We start from the raw sequence: 21,279 nt of genomic DNA, 5'->3' as shown, positions 1-21,279 counted from the left end.
CCCCGCAATCCTCTAACGTCACATTGCGGATCTAGCTTCCGCATTCTCATCGCCATTAATGGGACAAGCTATAAGCTCTTTAAAAGGACCCTCATTGCTACAAAATGATTTATAAAACAAATTGTAGGTTTCAACCTTGAAAAACCAGAACCATCCTTTCTACGCCGCTACAATGCCATCCTCAAAGACACCGTTAGAAGTTGATGATGTCACCATCACCAGCTTCACCGTTACCGACATCAGATTCCCCACTAGTCTAGACGGAGTTGGATCAGACGCTATGCATGTTGGCACGAATGGGTCGCATCCATATATCCAACTTCATACCAATCACCGTGATTTGATCGGTGAAGGCATTGTCAGTCCTGTTATTGTCGACACCCTCATAAATGCTACTAATAGTCACATAGGCTTTCAGCAACGGTCGCGGAAGCGAGCTTATTTGCATGGCTCTTGACATCTTCGCTAAACGCGTAGTTGGAAACACAATGCATGAGTTGACTCGGAACATGGGCAAGACCTGGCGATATATGGTCTCCGACTCCCAATACAGATGGATCGGTCCTGAGAAGAGCGTGACGCATTTGGCTGTTGCTGGCGTACTAAATGCCGTCTGGGATCTCTGGGGCAAGATATTAGGTCTTCCTGTGTGGCAGATCGTATGTGAGATGAATCCTGAGGAGATTGTCCGCTGCATCGATTTCAGGTATATCACCGACGTCATTACACCAGAAGAGGCCATCGCTATGCTTCAAAAGACTGCTAAAGGCAAGGAGGAACGCTTGAAGGAGGCATTCGACAATATTGCCGTACCAGCCTATACGACATCCGCCGGATGGATGGCGTTCTCTGGTGATAGGATGAAAGAGGTACTGCATGAGACATTGGCGCAGGGTTATAAGGTCTTCAAGTTCAAAGTCGGGACCAGCATCGAGGCTGATAGAGAAAGATTGTCTGCTGTGAGAGACGTCCTGGGTTACGGTAATGACTACCAGATCATGATTGATGCTAATCAGGCAAGTGATCACTCCGCTTCATGACAGCTATCACTGACGTCGGAATAGGTATGGAGCGTGCCTGAGGCCATTGAGTACATGAAGCATTTGGTGGAGTTCAAGCCTGTTTTTATTGAAGGTATGCCTCAACCTCCCTCAGTCAACTAGACATACATTCCTGATCCCTTGTAGAGCCAACAAATCCAGACGACGTGCTCGGACACGCAGCTATTCGCAAGGCGCTGAAGCCGTATGGCGTTGGTGTTGCAACCGGCGAGGCAGCACAAAACAGAGTCACTTTCAAGCAGTTACTGCAAGCTGAAGCAACTGACGTTGTCCAAATCGATGCTGTTAGACTTGGTAGCGTTAACGAATGTCTTGTGAGTCCTGAATAGTTACAGTTGATTCACGTCCCAAGCTAATGATTCTCGTTCTAGGCGGTCATGCTGATGGCCCTCAAGTTCAATATCCCATGCGTTCCACACAATGGTGCAATGGGCTTGACAGAACTCACGTCCCATCTCAGCACGATTGACTATGTTGCTATCAGTGGGCGCAAGTCAATGCTGGAAAACGCCGACAGCCACCGCGAGAACTTGCGACATCCCTCAAAGATTGTCAATACTCACTACGTCACGCCATTATCACCAGGCTACTCTACAGGCTACACTGATGAGGCGCTTGAAAAGTATACTTATCCTGATGGCAAGTTCTGGTCATCTGAAATTGGGTTGAAGATTATCGCGCAGCCCACGGGTGGCGAGCTCTAACATTTGATTCGTGACTCTCATCTATTCATTGAGATGTTTTCACACCTTGGTCTCTTTCATAGCAATGTGAAATAAAATGCGGACGACCAGATAAACAACCGATATCAAGATCATGAATCTTTCAGACTCTTGTTCGAAGACGTGTCTTCCTCCTTATCTCCTTAAGTATTGCCAAAACGTCAGAGATACTGGAAACATTCCATTGACTCAAGTTATCGATGGCCAGAGTTTGGAGACTCTCTATATCAGGAACAAAGTGCCGGAGCTCAGGATTGAGCGATGATAATGTCAGTATGATCACCGCCCCAAGCGACCTGATTCGGTGATTTAGTATAAGACATTGTGACCTGATAGAGGATACTTACGACAATGCGAAAGTCCATGTGTATTGACTTGGAGCGCGAAGAATCTTAGAGGTGTGGTAAAGATATAAACTGCAACTTTCGATGCAAATCCCTGCCTTTTCGGCAATCACACTCGAGACGTGTGGGCTCGTGTGCGTTGTAACATGAAGAACAAAAGGTCGGTAAATAATATGCTTGGCGGCATAATACCGAATTCTCAATATCGATATCCTATCATTCTCTATTTCTTCAAAATTCAGTGGTGGTCGAAACGGCTCGGGGATGGCTGCGTGCCATAGGTCGAGTTGACGGTGCAGTTCTTCACAAACAGAGGTGATTGAAGTTAGCTCGTCGATAGAGAACTCTTCTGGTGTCATAAGTGAGGTTGATGAAAGAGACGTGTTGAGAGTATTTGGTCTTCTTGGGTACAGGGAGTTGTGTATACGGTTCAGAAGCCGTCGAATGGATATCTCGGCTAAATAGGCTGTCATGTGAAGATCATCTAAGTTCCCACATTGCGGTAGGTTTGCATCATCTGTCAATTGCTGAAGACTGCTTCTGGGGAGCTCTAGCTCAGCAAGTCTGTCGCATTCAACGATGAAGCAAGACCAAAACAACCGCAGTATATCGACCTCTGTATTGAGTGTTTGCTTTTGGCAATCTAAGCTGGTTTTCTTAGCGATTAGCTAGCTTATGGTACGTAGTACTGACCTTGAAAGCTTGAGTTGTAATAGATTAGTAGCCAAGTATATGAGTCGCCAACTGTGAAGCGGACGGACAATATATGCAAAGTAGACACTCGCCAAGACAAGTGCCTGAGCTAATGTGAGGTCGAAGGAAAACAACCATAATGAGCGAAGCATTAGCGTTGGTAGAGCATATCTCATATATCCTGTACTATTGGGTGAAGTTTGTGGATGGCATGATCTTATCGGTTGACCGGAGACGGCACCTAGAGCAAAGACTGTCATGCATAAAGCTGACTCAGTGCTCGAGTTTGCTCCCTTATCCAGGAACCTTTCGTAGATTTCCGTAAACTCTGCCTGGTCGAGTACTGGATGGCTAACGTGCACCGAAGAGAAGAAGGTGGCAACTAGGTGGTCAAGCACCGATCGATCAACCTGAAAAGGTGGCAGCGGATTCTGCGACTGTTCTGGAGACAGCTCCGGTGGCAGAGGAGTCTGGGTCTCTAGGAGGAAGAATAGGTTTGTTGGATACTCACCCACTAGCATTTTCACGGCTGGGAGACCTAGGAGGTAACTTGAAGAGGTCTTGTGCTCGGCCGGAATATTCATCGGTTCGGATGCTACGTCCAGCGGCTCTCTTAAAACCGAGGAGAAATGCAGAGGCTCGTCTTCGGCGGCTTGCGTCCCAATCACGGAAGCACTGATTATTGATCCACGGTTTGCATTTGATACAGCGCCTGGCGATGAACTGACCCGAGACGCTGGCTGAGAATGGTTCTGGGATGCCAAGGCTGTTAAGTGCTGTTGTTGCTCACCCAGCATGTCTTTGATATCTTTCAACCGACTTATGATTTCTTTTGTGCCCCCAGAAGCATCGATTCTGTAAAGCAACCGTTAGACTCTGCGTCTGGAGCAGGTGGTAGCATGGCTATACCTTTGTGAGGGGCCATCATCGTAATGACAGTCCGCTCCTGACCTGGTGCAGTTATTGCATCTTGGCTTGGTGGCGTCACATCGCCGTTTCCTACTGCAGCTCAGCAACTTACGCCTCCGTCTTCGATGGCACACAGCTTACCGGTGGCGGCAATAAGTACATGCCAACGCGACTCTCTGCCGATTGAAGCTCATGTTCAATTATGGAACGTGAACACGGTTGACAAAAAGAATAATACAGTAAATAATGTATGGTGAAAACAATTGCACCCCGCACTCAGCGGGCCGGATTTACAATACACCGGTTATGCATCAGCAGTATTAACCGTTATAAATTCTCTTTTGTGTTTATATGAGGAATGCATACTGAGAACGATAATGGCATATTGGAAAGACTAACAGGACTAAGATGCTGGACGTTGAGCAATACCGAAATGGGAGATCTGAGTGGCTGGACTGATTGTGATGTGCCAGAGTCTGATAAGATCCTGATAGGGTACCTTGTCGCCAAATTTTACATTCAATGCAGGCCTTGGCAAAATCGTTTATTAAAACAGGTCATTGCCCTTTTGCAATCTGAGCATATTCTATGTCTTTTTTACCAAGAGCCAGTAGGTTAAGTATCTTCTTGTCTTGCGTTATTATTCAACTGCTCAGATAGGGTATCCTATATTACAATTACTAAACTCACTCCAGTCACTAAATTGCTCTAGGCCAGGTAACACCGTTCCGGTTACTAATGCCGCCTATACCCGCCTATACCCGCCTTCTGCTTGCGCCGGCCTGTGTCGAGTTATCTTCTAAGCCTTGAACGTGTTAAACGTTCCCTATCAAGCAGTGCTGAGGTTGAGGACTTTCTTTTTATTAGCAAGATATTTAGTATCTCAGTGTATTACATGTAGAAGATTAGAAGTAAGTTACGCTCTTGTATTATAAGAAAACTGGGCTAACATAAGGAGGGAGACCCTTATAAATCCCATAGGGCAATGTCAAACACAGGCTGAACTATAGTTTGTACCTTTAGCGGGTTTTCTCCATTTAGTGTTATGTCAACCAGGTCGAATAATCATGACTTGTGTATGCCCCTAACTTGCGTAATCAAGTCGATAACAGTCCTTGTAAAAGGTATATAATCAAGACCTAACTCCCGCCCAGCCGTCTCCCCATCCACACCATGAGACTCATCGGGAACCTGCACCTCACTCGATACATTATCTGCCCAGGCAAGATGCCAAGTAATGATGCTGGCAGCCTTGCTGTATGTAAATCTCTCAGGAGATGCTGGAATGTATCGCTTCCCGCCAGCCTCAGGCCGCAAGAGTGCCTCCACGTGAGCTTTCGCAAGGTCGCGAACGTCGATCCAGAATGGCACCCTCGCAACTGGGAGCGGACTCTCGCCGCAGGCTATTTTGAAGAGCATTTTGTTTGACTCATTCAGCGCGTCGACGTTCGTAACGGGATGTCGTATGGGACCGAACGTCATAGGCGGGCAAAGGGTGACTAGGTCGAAAGAGGGGTTCTCTTTAACCATGAAGTCCCAAGCTTTGAGTTCTGCAAATTTCTTGGATCCACGGTATGCTATTACAGCACTTGTTTCCGGGCCAATCGACTCTTCGTATGACAGAGGGTTCCAGTCATCGCCGGTATAAGTGAAGTACGGTGGTGCCTTGCGCCCAGCATCAAGGACGGATGCAAAGGAAGACGTGATGACGACGCGCTTTACTTCCGGCGAAGTAGCTGCCGCTTTGAGGATGGAATCAACACCATTGATGGCTGGTATAACCAACTCCTTCTCATTATCTCTGGTGTCATACGTGAAAGGCTAGATGAGATCAAAATCTGCGCAACAATATGCTGGTCTTTTATAGCACGTACACTTGCAACATGAATAACCGCATCAATGCCCTGGATGGCCTCCACAAACCCTCCCGGATTCTCAAAGTCGTCAATCTGAACGAAATCAAGTTTCCCTTGAAACTCAGGCCTCGCATCAATCATCGCCTTGCCTTTAGATAATGATCGAGTAGCCCCGCGGACTTTTATACCACGCGAAAGAAGTTGGTCGACAACATGCGCGCCAATGAACCCGGTGGCACCAGTGACCAACACGTATTGTCTAATGAGTCAAGGTCAGTCAGTCGTTTTATAATAGTGTGAGAGAAATGTATGTTTCGACGAACATTGCAGGAGGCGAAGACATCATCTTAGACAGGATTTGCTCAATAGTATCAATGATAAAGGAAGAAAGAATTGCAAGTTATCATTATAATTTTACATAATGCGGCTTTATTATCTTTACCGTGCCACTATCCGTATTACTTGTGTCTCACCACATGATGAGCTCTCATGTCTTGACTGTCGGTTCAATGTGCCGCCTTACCCCGCTAGCTAGCCGATAATAGAGACGCGGGCGCTCTGCCGCCTATCCCCGCCGCCAATAACGCTTGCCCATACCGAGACTAATACTAGACTAGCTTGTGTCGAAGCGGTTAATGCTACCCGGATTTCGTTCCTCCCTCGCTACTATCACGCAGTCTACGCCGAAGCGTGTATCAGCCGATGGGTTGTCTGATTAATTTCCCCGCACAACGCCTCATTAGCTCAAGGTTCCCCAGATCATACCCCAGACCCCAAACCCAATCGTCTGGAAACAGGCAAAGGCGCCTGATATAGAGATGGCGTCCCTGTGATTATTATAAATGGCAACAGATCATCGCTTCCTCCGTTGTTCGATCTCATCGTCGTCCTCTCACAACTCTCTTCTCCTCACAAGACTGATACTCAATGGCTTTGGGTAATCTCAGGGGCACGCCACTTTTGGTGTGCGTGACACTTGTCAATGCTGGTCAGTGACCCGGCCACTCTATGATGAGCTCTATGCTGATGCGTTGACGTAGTCTCCATGTCATGGTTTGGTTACGACCAGGTAAGCTTGCCCATGTAGTATCAGGTCCATGGAGTCAGTCATTGACGGTCCATCAGGGTGTTTTCTCATCCGTTCTCATCTCAGCCGACTTCAAGTACTGGTTTCCCGAGACTAAGGTCGCGAGTATCTCTGGAATCGTTTCCAGTTGCTTCGCAGTAAGTAACAGGCTTACCTCTGAACCAGTGCATGTGCTCAACTACACGATAGCTGGGCGCCTTCTTTGGGGCAATCTTTGCCTTTATTTGCGGTGACAAGTTGGGGCGCAAGAAGACCATCTGGGTCGGTCTCCTCAGCAACATAATCGGCGCTGTTCTACAAATCGTGTCATGGCATCTTCCTCAGATGATAGTCGGGCGTGTCATCAACGGATTCGGTATGGGTATGTCTCCAACGTTAATCTTCTCCACGCAAGTTGAAACATAATCTCACGTCTTGGCTCGTAGGCGTTACCTCATCAACCTGTCCCGTCTATCAGGCTGAGTGCTCTAAGCCTCGCGTTCGAGGTAAACTCGTTGTCGTGCAGTCCCTTTGTAATACCGCCGCCTTTTGCCTCGCCAATTGGATGAACTACGCCCTCGGTGTTCGAAGCGGCCCTATCCAGTGGCGTTTCCCCCTCGGCTTCCAGCTCCTGTTCCCCTGCGTCATCGCCGTTGCGCTGCTCTTTGTCCCCGATTCTCCTAGATGGCTGATGCTCAAGGACCGACACGAGGAGGCTCTTGTGGTCATAGCACGACTTGCTGGCAGTAACGCGACCACCGAGGATGTCGAAGTCGTGACAGAGTTCAGATCAATCCAAGCGACAATCCAGCAAGAGCGCAATGAGACCGTATCCATGATTGATATGCTCAGGTGTCGTGACAAGACTCAAAACCTTCGCAGGATCCTACTGTCGTGTGGTACACAATTTATGCAGCAGTTCTCGGGTGTCAACGCTCTCGGTTACTACCTCCCTACCATGTTACAGCAGGTTCTTGGCTACAGCGCACGCCGAAGTCGCCTTCTCACTGGTGTCAATGGCACTATCTACCTATTTGCCGCTATCTGCTGTCTGTTCATCATTGACCGCTTCGGTCGCCGAAAGCAAGCCTATACCTAGCCCACGAATACCGTTAACTTACTGACCCTCCTAGGATGATGCTTTATGGAGCAGCGACGATGGGCTCGTGCTACATGATTGTATCCATGACTCTTCTCGGCGCTAAGCATAACCCAAGCATGAAGGAGAGGGTACGTCGTGGATCAGAGACACCCAAATTGAAGATAAACAGCTAATATCCTCCGTAGCTCGGCGAAGTCACCACTGCCTTCTTCTTTATTTACTACTTCTGTTACGGTACTAGCTTTGCCAAAGTCCCATGGGTGTTCAACTCGGAAGTCAACTCTCTCGGCTGGCGCACGCGGGGAGCTGCAGCGGCCACAGCCACTAACTGGATGGGTGGCTTCATCGTCACTCAATTCACCAAGACTGGCGTTGACAATCTCAATTGGGGCTTCTTCCTCTGTAGGTGTCTAGTAGCTGTGCCACCGAACAAACCGCTGACTAAGGACAGTATTTGCTGGCTTTTGCTACTCCTACTTCCCGATCGTTTACTTCTTGTATCCTGAAACCGCTCGTCGTACCCTCGAGGATATGGACCAGATCTTTATACAGAACCCAGGTCTGGTCGTTTGCCGCATTCCAGAACTCACGCAGCGAGAGCGTCCTGAGACACTGATTACTCTTGAGCAAAAGCGAGTTGAAAAGGCAGAGGTGGCTCATGTATCTTATGTGGAGTAAGTAAGTTACTAAATACTGGACTCTTCTACTGGGGAGAGGCTATCTCATTTGGTCCCTTAAAAGAGATATACTTTGCAGGACCAAATGTAGCCGTCCAAGCGCGAATTCTCTTCCCAAACATATACATAGGGACCACGATAAGGATCAGAAAATACTGCAGCCCAACCATCTGTCCAAATGCCTAGAACAACGTGTTAGCAGCAGGCGTAATAAGCTGATAAGGATATTAGATAGGCATCTTACATTCTGTACGCCTGTTCCCTCCTGCCACTTTGTTGTGTAAAGTGCCAGAATCGTTCCAACCGAGTTTCTGATGATGAAGATGACGACGAGAGCCTCACCCGCAAGCTAAATGGACATGAATCAGCCAAAAGATGTAGATTAAGTTGCATTATTATCACTAACCTCTGGGTAGCAATCCACAGCATATGTCACAGCCACATTGGACACAGCGGTGAGGCCAAAGCCCTCCATTGCATAGCCAAATGCGGAACCAACCCAGTTGGTGTGGTGTGCTATACAGAGACCGAATATAAGAACACCCATGGGGCCAATTACGGCTGGGACAATGATCGCTGGCAGTCGGTATTCTGGTTCATGTCGACCTCGGTTACGTTTTGTCATTCGAATTGCAAGGATGTCAATGAGTTTGCCTCCTATGAAGAACGCAAACACGGCACCAATGAACCCAGACACTCCCAGTATACCAACCATGCCAATATGCCAATTGTATGGCGGTTTTGTGAAGGTTGAAGATGCCGTCAGTTGAACAACCAGGTTCCTGTAGGATCTCGTATTAGTTCTAACAAATACCCCAAGTTCATTCAGCTTCTTTAAAGACAAAATAGAAATGAAGAGAAACTCGGAACATATAAACATTGTTAGGTGAGGCCTACCAGCCAACGAAAGCACCAACTGTTAGTCCTGTCCATAAAACAGGTGGATAGGCTACCAAGGTGAGGATTCGTAGAAATGTACCGACAAAAGAAGCGTTCGAGTCATAGCCATGAGTGAGACTCAGCTGAGATAAGAAGCCTCTCTTGACCTTATATGATTCAATCGGAAGACTAAAATCCACCTTGTCACGAGGATATTGTGACTCGCGAATCGTGAAAACACCAACGATGAAGGTCAGTCCCGCTGCGATGCTAAGAATACCGCAAGTCCACCGCCAGTCGATATCCTGCGTCACCCAGGAGCAGATAAGCGGACCGAGGAAGAAACCTGAACTCAGCGCCATATGAAAGATCATCATACAATGGCCGCGCTCATGGATGAAGAACAGGTCTGTGACAAGCGAAGGGACTGTCGCGTCGGATGCCGAAGCTGCGAAGCCAGAAATGATTCGAGCTGCAAGAAGGCTTCCGTAGGAATGCGTCTCGAAAGACCAAATATTACAACCCATCAGGAGCAGAAGCGCTACAAGATATACCGGGCGCTTTCCAATAACACGCATCAAGGGAACCCAAAAAATGTTTCCGACTCCCAGCCAAAGCACATTGAAGCAAACGAGGTATCCCGCTTCGGTAGGGGTTCGATGGAACTCTGCAGAAAGAGGTTTGACGGCGACGGTGAAGTTGGATGCGTTCATGGTGGCAAGGAACGTGAAAAAGCACACCGTCAAGTAAGTCGAGTACTTCTCAAGAGCTGACCAATTCTGCATAGTTTGGATCGCATGGCTGTCAGATACAAATTTCCTAAAGTTTCAAGCACAGGATAGACATACAAGGGGGTCATTGGGATCATTGGTAGGTCGAGGAAACAAGACAATACCTCGACTGTTCAACTTGACAGAAGAGGCCGCGGCAGCTAGAGTCTTGAGGTCGTCCCCTTCACGGTGTTCACCATGAGCGGTTTCGTTATCTTTCTCCATGAGTCCCCCAGTAGAGAAAAGTGCACTGGTATCGATGTCTGAGTTGTGGGCTAGAAGTGTTATTTGCAGTTGAGACTTGTGGCTTTGAGCTTGTCCTTGCAGAGAGAGCCTGGAGAATAGTGCACTCGAGTATAGAAATATAATCAAGATGAGAGTGTAATGTTGTGAGTTGCGTAATGAGAATACAAGTAGGACATCAGGGAGGGGCCAATACCCTGTTTTTAACTGCGATCACTGGAGACCATATCTGCCTAACACAACGCAAGTCAACGAAATGGTAGAAGCTTCAAGGAGCCCCGCAACTACCGCCGTGATCTCCCAGACATTCAATCTGGGGAAATCCGGGGAAGCGCATTTCCGGATTGCGGGGAAGATTAGATTTGCAACCGGAATATCCGCGTAGGGTGCCACTTAAGTTACCTCGACAGTGAGCCGGGCCACAAAGGTTTTCGGAAATCCCGACCTGACTCTCTTCCATGTCTAGAGCCTTGTAGCTGTGTTGAGCGGAGTAGGTCTCCTCGTTATCTTTTTTTATATTGATGCCTGTGTGACCATTGGCCGTAGTCACAATCTTTATTTACCTTTACGTCGACTTCTAGGGATAAAGACCACTGTTCTTTACATTCTAGAATCTATTTCGCCCGGCCTTTAAACCATGCCAGAAGACATCGGGATGAATCACGGTAGTAACAATACCAAATTTGGCCTTATTATTAATGGACAGAGGACGCCTGTGCCGCGCTCATTTCCTGTTCTTGACCCAATCAGCCAGAGAGAAATTCATTTAGCTCCTTCTGCAGATGAGAGCGATGCCCTCGAAGCAGTCAAAGCCGCCGAAGTGGCCTTTGAGACATGGCGGGACAGTACTCCGCTTGAGAGACGTACAATCATGCTCAAGGCCGCCGATATTATCAGAAAGCGCAGTGACGAGATCGCTGCGGCAATGGTGCAGGAGACAGGCGCCAAAAAGAGCTGGGCATCATTCAATATCGAAACCTGCGTTCAGCTAATCCACGAGGCTGCTGCGATGGCAACGCAAATTAAAGGCGAGCTTTTGCAAAGTAACAGCAGAGGTGTGTCTCCCATTATTCCAAGACTGCCAGTGATCTATTCCGCTTGTTGGGATCATGTTCTGAGCCCGGGTTCAAATTCAGGAACTACTGCCATGATATTCAAAGAGCCGTGCGGTGTGGTTCTAGGAATCGCACCTTGGAATGCTCCGATTGTGAGTAGATCAATCTGTGTCATGATGGTATTCTGACTAGAGCCACCTAGATTCTAGGAACGCGAGCTTTCGTGATCCCGATTGTCTGTGGCAATACAGCGGTGCTAAAAGCATCTGAAGCCAGCCCATACACGCAATATCTTATAGTTGATGCTTTTTTGGAAGCGGGGCTGCCTGACGGTGTCCTGAACTACATATGTTGTCCACGCAACGTGGCGCCATCGGTCACGGAGACTATGATCGGCCACTCAGCTGTTCAACGCGTCAACTTCACTGGCTCAACAGCCGTTGGTCGAATGATTGCTACTGTGTGCGCAAGATATCTGAAACCTGCCATTCTCGAAGTGAGTTAACAATAGTGGTTTCTGTTACAGAACGGAAGCTAATGCTTTGATTCCTGGCAGCTCGGAGGCAAGGCACCGATGGTGATTTTGAAAGACGCAAATCTGGAAGAAGCTGTACGAGCAGCCGCCTTTGGTGCAATGCAACACCAAGGCCAAATTTGCATGTAAGAGAACAAAAAACGAGCCTCCTCCTCTCCTCAAACGCTGTACTCAGACTTGCTTGTAATTTTAGGTCTACTGAACGAATCATTGTGCACAAATCGATATTTGCAAAGTTTGCAGAGCTTTTCGCTATCAAGGTCAGTGATAGCTGCTCTGAATGTGATGTCTACCTAGCTGACCCGTAATGTCACAGATCAACTCAATGCGTGCTGCTGACCCATCCAAAGATGGCACCGCGACCCTTGGCTCTCTGATCAGCCCGACAGCCGGAACCCGTGTCGAGAAGTTGGTTATAGATGCACTCTCTAAGGGTGCCAAAGTGCGAGGCGGCAAACCCGGGTTTGAAGGTGCAGTCGTCCAACCCATTGTGCTTGAGGGCGTAAGCAAAGGGATGGACGTCTACTACCAGGAATCTTTTGGGCCCATGGTGTCACTTTTTGAGTTTGAAACAACCCAAGAGGCTGTTGATCTTGCTAATGACACAGAGTATGGTCTCGTTTGTTCTGTCTTCAGCGAGAATATCTCCGAGGCTTTGGCAGTTGGCCGCAGGATCCGCAGCGGATCCTGCCACATCAACGGAGCAACCGTTCATGGTGAGTCTATAAAGACTCGATTCAAGAAAGCCTAAATTATTGACAATTCCTGACTTAGATGAGCCTCATCTCCCACTTGGAGGGCAAAAGGCTTCTGGCTATGGCCGTTTTGGGGGCTCTGCATGCATCAATGAATTTACTGAGGATCGAGTGGTAACAATCAGTGCAAAGGGCGGCTTCTTTCCTATCTAGATTCTAAGTTTCTCTTATCTAACTGCTTTTTACAGCTAGCTAAGCATATAATTAGTAAGACATCATAAAGGAACAAGCAGAACCTAATCCTCTATTATTAATTTATCTTTATATCCCTTAATTTTTAATAAGTTTTCAAGTAGAAGTAAAGAATGAAACTGTTTATAATTAAGCTGGTCTCTTTACAGCTTGGCTTATAGGTTTATAGGGAACAGATCACTAATTCCTCGGATTCTCCGGAACCAGAAAGGTTTGCTTTTCTTGTCGCTCCTTATTATTAAGCCGAAATCGCCTGACTAGTCCGCCAATGTAGGCCTGGCATCGTTCGTAGCTTGCCGCTATAACCGAGCCCCCGCAATCCAACACCACACTAGTCGACATAATGTAGAGTCCAACCTGGACTCTGGCCATCGTTCACTTGACGCGTGTCTCTATCGTGGTTCTTGGGCTCGGAATTTCCGGATTGCGGGGAACTGGACGAACTTATGATCCATGGTCGCTTGACTGGCTGGAATTTCGGTAGACCCGAGCCATCGGCTCATTGGCCTTTGTGAGGCACATGCATATCATACTAGCCATTCGTTTCCATTATGGCTTACATGGATCGCAAGTATGTATTTATGTATACATATATATGTGTGTTGACCGATGCAGACAGGCCATCTCACGTGAAAGCGTATTATTACCCTGAGTTGATCAGTTGGTTTACTTGACTTGACGCAAAGACAATGAGCGACTACACGACAGCAACAGCCATTCTTGAAGCTCTTGAGAGCGCTGGAGTTACTCATTTATACGTCAACATCGGTAGTGACCATCCGGCATTCGTGGAAGCTATCAGCAAGCGCCAAACGGAAGGGACACAAGGAAGCTTGCAAGTATTTACAGCGCCCAATGAGTTCGTGGGCCTTAGCGCAGCCCAGGGCTTCTTCCAAGCCACAGGTCGTATGCAGGCTGTGCTAGTCCATGTCGATGCCGGTACTCTGGCTATGGCTGGCGCTATACACAATGTTTCACGGGCTCGAATTCCCGTGATTATGATTGCAGGCACTAGCCCAGTCACGGAAGAGGGAGAATTGACGGGTACACGAAATGTTAGTATGATTCACTTCCGAAAAGGCGTATCCATTTACTAAGTGGCATGCTTGCTTCTGCACTTACAGGAATTCATTCACTATCTTCAAGACACGATTGATCAGCGCGGCATCGTCCGTGGCTACACAGTCCTAGATCAAGAGATCAGGACGGGGAGAAACGCCAAGCAACTTGTGCTTCGTGCGGCACAATTCTCCAAGAGCGATCCGCAAGGGCCTTCATATTTGATAGCCTCGCGTGAAGCGTTGGAAGAGAATATCACACCATATACCGTGGATGAGAGAATGTGGAAGCCACTGGCACCTCGTGGTCTTGCGCCGGTGGTTGTGGATGAGATTGTCGCAAGTTTGATCTCGGCAAAATCTCCGGTTGTCGTCACTACTTATCTTGGCCGTGATACCGAGGCTGTAGCAGAGCTCATCAAGCTTTGCGAGTCGCTCGGAGTAGCTGTACTGGTATGTCACACCTGCTTGGAAATTAGAAGCCTTCACTGACTGGTATTCGTTGCATGAAACAGGAAGCTTTGCCCGCTTATATGAACTTCCCGCATGACCACTGTCTCTATGCTGGTAACCACTGGAGTGAAGGGCTGCCCAACGGTATCCTGGATAATGCAGATGTCGTGCTTGTCCTAGACTGCGACGTTCCGTGGATCAAATCTGTGTTCCGTCCTTCCAAGGATGCAAAGGTTTACCACATTGACTGTGACCCTCTCAAGGTCAACATGTCTCTGTTCCACATCGATGTAGAACTCTCCTGCCAAGCGGACATGACTACAGCATTACGGCAGATGAATAGTGCCATTTCTACATCCAACTCTATATCCGCACAAGTGGTTCAGGCTCGGGTTGGTAACGTCACCTCCATACATGACACCTACATCGATAAAGTCAGGTCATTGGAAGTACAGCCTGCCACGGCCATCACTCCCCACTTTGCCTTGTCCAGGCTGCGCGAACACCTCACTCCGGATACCATTGTCCTGAGTGAAGCCATTTCCAACTATCGGCCTACATGTGATGCGCTCATGCGCTCGCAGCCTGGGACGTACCTGACCTCGGGGGCCACCGCTCTTGGTTGGCACGGCGGCGCCGCCATTGGGGTTGCTATGGCTCACCCAAGTCGACTGGTTGTGGCTGTGACAGGTGATGGTAGCTTCATGTTCAGCATTCCATCCACGGTGCACTGGATGGCGAGGCGGTACAATGCGCCATTTTTGACTGTCATTCTGAACAACCGAGGTTGGAAGAGCCCGATGCTGAGCGCCTTGGCGGTTCACAAGGACGGGTACTCAAGCAGGATGGTCCAGGCAGACGATCTACATGTTACATTTGACCCCAGCTGTGATCACTCACAAGTTGCGGTGGCAGCGGGCGCTGGTTGGGGAACAGTTGTCAAGGAACCGAATGAAGTGGATGCAGCAATCGCTAAAGGCATTGAAGTTGTCCGTTCTGGCAGAGCAGCTGTTGTCGATATCTGGCTGCCAAAGTTCAACATTGGCGACCGAGTTGGTTAGTTTGCCTTCTGTCTGGAAAATGTAGATATGATAGATAGAATCAGAACAGGCAATGCCCTCAAAGTGGCTGTAAGAGGTCGTAGTGGAGCAAGAGCCCATTGAGACAAGACCAACTGTTCAAGCCAGGCCAAGACATTAGAAGGAACTGGTGTTCTGAGTTACTAGGTTCTTAGTTATACTTATATAATTCTTCAGATCGTCAAGTTGTGTCGCTGTAAGGTGTCTGAATATTAAACTTATCACCACTGGAAGCTTTCCTCAAAATACTCAATAGGCGGCAAAGATGGCACTGTCCTTGCCGCCACCACGCATCTGCTTTCATCGGCCATCTTGGCAGGGCCGCTTGTGACTACTGCGATGCTTCCTTCATAGTCATCCTCCAATGCTCCGTCAATAATCTCTTCGACGTTCAATCGCTTGGACCTCCATTCCGCGAGTCGGTATATGGTTTCATCGCATGCTATTCTGCCATCAACATCGCCGGCTGTCAGATAGATGTTAATCTCTACCCGATCGTTACCAAGAATATCACTCAAGTCAGTGTTCAGAACATCAACGGCGAAGGCTGACTGTCGCACAGCCCAGTGTACTTCAATCCTTGATGGCTTGCTCGAGAGTGTCGTGAGTTTGTGAAGATATGACAATGGGACCGCTATTCCGCTTCCACCGACGATGAATAGAGCTTTTTCGAAGCGTTGAAGAGGCAGAGTCTTTCCGTACGGGCCGTCAATAGCCACACGGGCCGTCGCCGGTTTCGGTCGTTCTTCTTCGGCATACGCCCTTAGTCGCGAAGTGAAGCTATCATATGGCCGAATCAAGAAGGTCATTTCTCGTTGGGACTTCCCGGATGCAGGTCCCACTTCACCAGAGGATCCATGGTTCAGCAGCGGTGCGTCTTCTTCTAAAGTATCTGTGTCGCATCGACCGGATCCCGAGATAGTCGCTACTGTGAAAGGATGGCTTTCCCAAAAGTTCCGTTGATTGAGCACCATGATATAGTAGAATGTGCCTGGCTCAATACTGTAGAGACTTGAACAGGTCGGAACTGTCACACGGATCATGTGTGCGTCTTCGTTGTAAGTGATGAGAGCCTTGGTGTCCCAGAATTTCGGGTTAAAGGCCATGATGCGCATGCCACGAATGACCCGATCAAGGAGCCAAATTAGTGCTGGAACCCACACAAGAGGATCATAGGCACCACTAAATATCGACACGTGTCTGGTAATCCGTTAGTCTGTGATGTAGTCCGAGTTATCACTGTTGAGCGTACCCGAGCATAGTGACGAGGATCCAAACTGATAAAATGATGTGCGTGAGGAGAAAGAATTCATAATTTCCACGCCGTACACAAAACATCGATAATGCCACTAGCAGACAGATGAATATTGTGGCCTATGGAGTCGTGAGTTAATGGCAGCGTCGTGGGATTGACTACTTACAAGCTCCCCAGTCCACCAAAAGGTGAATGCCCATATTTGACAAAAGTACTTCCACCCACCACCTGCAAGAGTCAGTAAACATATCTACGAAGCTGGTACATTACCTTACGTTGCAGAATTATTATAGTATATCCGATTGAGTGTATCACAGCCTGTACTGTAGCGATTCGGCCAACCCATCGATGGAAGTTGTTATAAGTCTTGAAATCCCATCCTGTTAACCAGATAACGAGATTATTCCTCATTCCGAACAGCCATATCAATGGAAAGTTAGCGAAGGAGAGTATCCCAGTTCGATCAGATACGTGTCGCAGTACTTGTGTCCAGATAGAAGGATAGCTAGGCATTAATAGGTCAATATGCCTTTCCAAATCGAGCAGTTGGGAAACTTACTAGCCATAACCTTCAAATATCTCGTATCCGTGTATAGTACATGCTATGTTGAGGACCACGAAAAGAATCAGGGTTAATGTCTGTATCCTGGGAGGCAGGGTACCCCAGCCCCCATAGTCTTGTACACAGCGTCTGCCAAGAGTTGCGGGTAGAAGGATATGACGCTTTACCCAAGACGTCCTTCGACCTGGACTGGAGAACGATTGCCCCAGGGCCCGGTTCGTGATACCTACTCCGACTACCAACGCCCAGAATATCCCCATGGCCCAGCCGTAATAGTTGTGGTAGTCCCATATGTAATCATGAGTGTCCTGTTGGATCCGTTTAGTAAAGAATAACTTCCGCTTTGGGTTGGTATACTAACCAGCGTTCTGACCCATAGATCATAGTATGACTGCGATGGAAGCATCAAAGCTCCATACACATGGGATCGATCCGGGCTTGTGGCATTGAATCTTGTGATAGTCTCGATGTCGTGATCTGTAAGATTGTTGATGATGCTATGTGGTAGAAGATCAGAACCGCTGCTATCGTGACAGGTCAGGTTCATTGAGGCTGTCTCCGCCCGCCAAACATCCTCAGCGCAATGTATTTCCCAGCAAAGATGAAGCGAAGTCTGATAAATGAGACTGGTGCATTCCTGCACCGTGAAGAAAACACCCGGAGGGGCATCGGCAAATCGGAGAGTCCGAAATGTTTGTCGACAAGCTTTTCCGCAATGGTCTGGGGTCGCTAAACCCTTAGCATGGCAGAGGAAGCTGACAGAGAAGAGACATAACGTGTTGCGTCCCCAATATTGCATCTTGGGCTTTGGGTTGGTTGAAGGTTTTAGAAATCATGATAGTCACATTGACCAAATCGTTATCAGATGATCAGATAATCAGCTCAGTGGGTCGGTATCACGGGTTTATCAGTTATTCCGATAGTCTTGGGTTCGAGGCGCTAAAAACAGGTGATCAACTCTTGGCAGCATGGAGTGAGAGCTTGTTGCGGCCTGACTTCTGTTGGAAGCTATTGAATACAACAACTATTGCGCCAAAAGATCACAACATTCGTCACATTAAGTCACGTAAAAGTCAGCACTGAGGAAGCATGTAACTGGTTGAACTTGACACCAGCCTCACGTAGTCTGAGACGAGCTATAGTGATTGTATTAAGGCAGTTGTAGCTAGGTTCTCTCTGCTGGAATAATATGGTAGCAGGCAATTTTTGGAGACCAGGGAAAGAGAATGTCCGAGTGGCAGTATCATCCCCGAAGCCGGGAACTTTCTGTCTGACCTAGCATAAAGGTCTTACATTCTCAGTTGGCATTATCTACTTTCGGTACAGAGCAGCCAGCTTCTGCATGAATGTTGCAGGCTCTTGCTGAGTCGTATTTGCGTCTCTTGGCCCAGTCTGGTCTGGAACATCGACAACCTCGCCATCAAGTCCCTTGTTGTTGACGGCGTTCTGCTGCTTGCCAAGGTAGAAGTTGGGCATGAAGAGAGAGGCGATGAGAGGAATGCAGGACAGGCAGATTGAAGCGATGGTGATATGGCCGTTGACTATGGCGTAGGCGCGAATAGAACCCTGACGGATGGGATCGAAGAAGTCATACTTCTTGAGAGTCTTGATGTTGCCGTAAATAGTGGCGATGGTGGTATCATTAACATCGGGCATCTCGACGTGCATTTGAGCAACCATCTCTTCAGTCCAGATACTTGTCGCAACAGCACTACCGATACTGGATCCGAGAGTAGACCACAGAGTAATGATGGAGATGAGAGAAGCAACGTCATCGTGGGGAACAGAGGCCTGGACACCAACTCGAGCACCGACGACGTTGAGGGAAGAAAGGCAGAAGATGAGCTGAGCAGCGACAAGACGAGCAGTGTCCTGGGTCATCATACCATTGGGGCTGATGAGAAGACCGTAGCCGAGAATTCTGGCAGCAGCACCAAAGATCATGAGGCCCTTGTAGCGATGGGATACACGATGGATCAATCCAACGACGGGACCGACCAAGCAGAGACCCATGGTAGTGATACCAAGGAAGATGGTCCATTGATATGTAGTCCACTCCTTGATGATGAGGATATATGACGAGAAATAGGTGTTGCGAACAGAAGAGGCCATCTGGTTAAAGATATGAATGATGACACCAGCGATAAAAGCACGGTTCTTGACAATGCGCTTGGTCATCATTGGCTTGGGAGCAAGATACATCTCGTACAGACCGAACAAGATAAGAATAACAAAGCCGACGACAATCATGGCGATCATGCTTGGGTTGTTCCATCCTCCCTTTGCGCTCTTGGCCAGTGTGATGGGCAGAAGGATCAAGGAGAAGGCAAAGCCAAGCAAGATGAGTCCCACGATGTCGATGTCAATTAGACCACGGTACGCGAGCTTGGCCCAATAGGTCAGGTTCTTGGGCGTGGCCTCGGAGCGACCCAATCGAACGTCCTTGGAATCAGCCATGGTGACCATTCCAGCCTTCTCACCACGTCGCTGCATGGTGTAGAGAGTAAGAATGGCGGGAATGAGAAGGGCGGGAACGAGGATGGCGAACATGCCGAGACCCCAGCGCCAATCTTCATAGAAGCCATCAGCGATGAATCCGTTGACGGGCACAGTAACAATGAAGGGCAGAGAAAGGCAAGCACTGAAAAAGCCTCGCCATTCGAGAGGAGTCAAGTCAGCCACGATGATGTCGCTGAGAAGATCAAGACCAGACTTTCCGACTGAGGTGAAGCAGATACCAACAGTGTAGGCAGTGAAGCCCGAGGCGCTAGCAGCGACAGCAAAGCCGACAGCGTAGAAAGCAAGGACCACAACGTAAGTGGTAGGTCGAGAAGTAATATCAGCAAGCTTTCCAATGAAAGGCTTGCTAATAGCACGAATGATCTGACCAGCCGTATTGACAGTACCGAGCTGACTATGAACACCAAAAGTCGAAGCCGCAAGCGTTCCAAAGATGGTAGTCGTGATACCCATGTCAAGGGCGTAGGCGAACATGGTGAGACCAATGGAGATACCAAGAAGCCAGAGAAGGATCTTGCCCTTCTTGCCAGACTGGTAGAGCACCTTGTTGAAGGCCTCGACCCTTCCTACACCGATCTCCTTATGGGTATCATCGTCGGAGATGGGCGAGTTGGACGCGTCGTAGTCTTTTTTCTCGTTGAGCTCGAACATTTGCGACGGCGTGTTTTGGGCGGCGGGGGGCTGCTCAGTGCTGCCCTCGGGGTGCTTGGGCGCTGACATTTTAGGGGGACGGGACAGAAAGAAATGAGCAGTAGATCGCTCCAAGACGGCAGATCAACGCAGCATTAAAAGAAGGGGAAAAAGTGAAGCGGGTGGAAGAAGAGGATGAAAAGTCTTCAACCTGCGGCGGTAGTGTCGTCTGGCCTGAGTTTTTTACAAACAACTGCCAGAAGCTGTAGGGTCGCCCCCATTTCGCAGAGGAGGAAAAAGACAGAACCAACAGACAGTGTGCAGTGCAAGGTACAGACAGATTACAGGACCCCTCGTTCGCCGGTCCTCGGCTCGCCTACAACGGCCGATAATAGTGCTGATTCTTGGGCATGAGTGGGGTATAGCGTATAGCCAAGGCGTGGGAGGACCAGAAACAGGTGAGTCTTTTTTTCGTTTGTCCGGCGAGTCGAAGAAAAATTATCAGATCTTGTTCATATCCACTTGTGTTGGTTGGTAGCCAAGATTATCAACTGGTCGCCCATCTAATCAGATGGTCGCGTGCAGTAGGGATCGGCCGTGGTGTGGGACGGGCTGCAGATCTCTACCCTGCCGGGGTAGAGGCACAGTGTATCACATATTTATACAGACGGTAGAATATCCCTGGCCCCATGCAGTTTCTGGTCAAGATTCCAAGAAGAGGGATCGCGCCGACGCTTCACATGCCTTGGTTGGTTCACGGAGAGGCAAAGTTTTCTTGACAAATCAGGGGGTTCTATCAATCACAAGCTAAGATTCTAAGAGTGGCCAATTGCTTGTCCATCATGAAGATCTCTTGATCCGTT

At 48.4% G+C, this 21,279-nt stretch overlaps 9 protein-coding genes across 9 annotated transcripts; 4 read left to right on the top strand and 5 right to left on the bottom strand.

Annotated features, from left to right (window-relative positions):
- Positions 1-172: 172 nt before the first annotated feature.
- On the top strand, positions 173-1,765 carry FVEG_12512 (hypothetical protein; the record flags this gene model as incomplete). Its single annotated transcript, XM_018901854.1, has 5 exons — positions 173-358; positions 411-1,016; positions 1,065-1,134; positions 1,188-1,375; positions 1,433-1,765. The coding sequence occupies 5 exons, from the start codon at positions 173-175 to the stop codon at positions 1,763-1,765; spliced, it is 1,383 nt and encodes a 460-aa protein (XP_018760443.1).
- A 1,241-nt stretch (positions 1,766-3,006) lies between these two features.
- Positions 3,007-3,617, bottom strand: FVEG_17285 (hypothetical protein; the record flags this gene model as incomplete). The annotated part of the gene is made up of 2 exons (XM_018906537.1): positions 3,007-3,061; positions 3,094-3,617. The coding sequence occupies 2 exons, from the start codon at positions 3,615-3,617 to the stop codon at positions 3,007-3,009; spliced, it is 579 nt and encodes a 192-aa protein (XP_018760442.1).
- A 1,177-nt stretch (positions 3,618-4,794) lies between these two features.
- FVEG_12511 (dihydroflavonol-4-reductase) lies at positions 4,795-5,928 on the bottom strand (the record flags this gene model as incomplete). The annotated part of the gene is made up of 3 exons (XM_018901853.1): positions 4,795-5,550; positions 5,604-5,844; positions 5,909-5,928. 3 exons carry the CDS (start codon positions 5,926-5,928, stop codon positions 4,795-4,797), a joined length of 1,017 nt encoding a protein of 338 aa, XP_018760441.1.
- Positions 5,929-6,630: 702 nt separating this feature from the next.
- Positions 6,631-8,431, top strand: FVEG_12510 (hypothetical protein; the record flags this gene model as incomplete). Its single annotated transcript, XM_018901852.1, has 7 exons — positions 6,631-6,654; positions 6,711-6,809; positions 6,862-7,033; positions 7,098-7,724; positions 7,805-7,881; positions 7,939-8,155; positions 8,205-8,431. 7 exons carry the CDS (start codon positions 6,631-6,633, stop codon positions 8,429-8,431), a joined length of 1,443 nt encoding a protein of 480 aa, XP_018760440.1.
- A 25-nt stretch (positions 8,432-8,456) lies between these two features.
- On the bottom strand, positions 8,457-10,304 carry FVEG_17284 (hypothetical protein; the record flags this gene model as incomplete). The annotated part of the gene is made up of 5 exons (XM_018906536.1): positions 8,457-8,612; positions 8,675-8,779; positions 8,837-9,212; positions 9,328-10,088; positions 10,158-10,304. 5 exons carry the CDS (start codon positions 10,302-10,304, stop codon positions 8,457-8,459), a joined length of 1,545 nt encoding a protein of 514 aa, XP_018760439.1.
- A 655-nt stretch (positions 10,305-10,959) lies between these two features.
- On the top strand, positions 10,960-12,820 carry FVEG_12509 (hypothetical protein; the record flags this gene model as incomplete). The annotated part of the gene is made up of 7 exons (XM_018901851.1): positions 10,960-11,377; positions 11,459-11,529; positions 11,580-11,873; positions 11,934-12,037; positions 12,106-12,172; positions 12,229-12,628; positions 12,687-12,820. The coding sequence occupies 7 exons, from the start codon at positions 10,960-10,962 to the stop codon at positions 12,818-12,820; spliced, it is 1,488 nt and encodes a 495-aa protein (XP_018760438.1).
- A 728-nt stretch (positions 12,821-13,548) lies between these two features.
- On the top strand, positions 13,549-15,431 carry FVEG_12508 (hypothetical protein; the record flags this gene model as incomplete). The annotated part of the gene is made up of 3 exons (XM_018901850.1): positions 13,549-13,914; positions 13,984-14,370; positions 14,433-15,431. 3 exons carry the CDS (start codon positions 13,549-13,551, stop codon positions 15,429-15,431), a joined length of 1,752 nt encoding a protein of 583 aa, XP_018760437.1.
- An 11-nt stretch (positions 15,432-15,442) lies between these two features.
- FVEG_12507 (hypothetical protein) lies at positions 15,443-18,101 on the bottom strand. The gene is made up of 6 exons (XM_018901849.1): positions 17,628-18,101; positions 17,264-17,574; positions 16,980-17,209; positions 16,871-16,932; positions 16,702-16,823; positions 15,443-16,649 (listed from the first exon to the last, which is right to left on the bottom strand). The coding sequence occupies exons 1-6, from the start codon at positions 18,063-18,065 to the stop codon at positions 15,671-15,673; spliced, it is 2,142 nt and encodes a 713-aa protein (XP_018760436.1). The 5' UTR covers positions 18,066-18,101; the 3' UTR covers positions 15,443-15,670.
- A 248-nt stretch (positions 18,102-18,349) lies between these two features.
- FVEG_12506 (hypothetical protein) lies at positions 18,350-20,761 on the bottom strand. Its single transcript, XM_018901848.1, has one exon. The coding sequence runs from the start codon at positions 20,504-20,506 to the stop codon at positions 18,578-18,580; it is 1,929 nt and encodes a 642-aa protein (XP_018760435.1). The 5' UTR covers positions 20,507-20,761; the 3' UTR covers positions 18,350-18,577.
- Positions 20,762-21,279: the final 518 nt, after the last annotated feature.

Source organism: Fusarium verticillioides, chromosome 4 (assembly GCF_000149555.1).
Source record: "Fusarium verticillioides 7600 chromosome 4, whole genome shotgun sequence".
Lineage (NCBI taxonomy): Eukaryota > Fungi > Ascomycota > Sordariomycetes > Hypocreales > Nectriaceae > Fusarium > Fusarium verticillioides.
The sequence above is the reverse complement of the archived record's forward strand: the minus strand, read 5'-3'. Positions and strand labels throughout refer to the sequence as shown.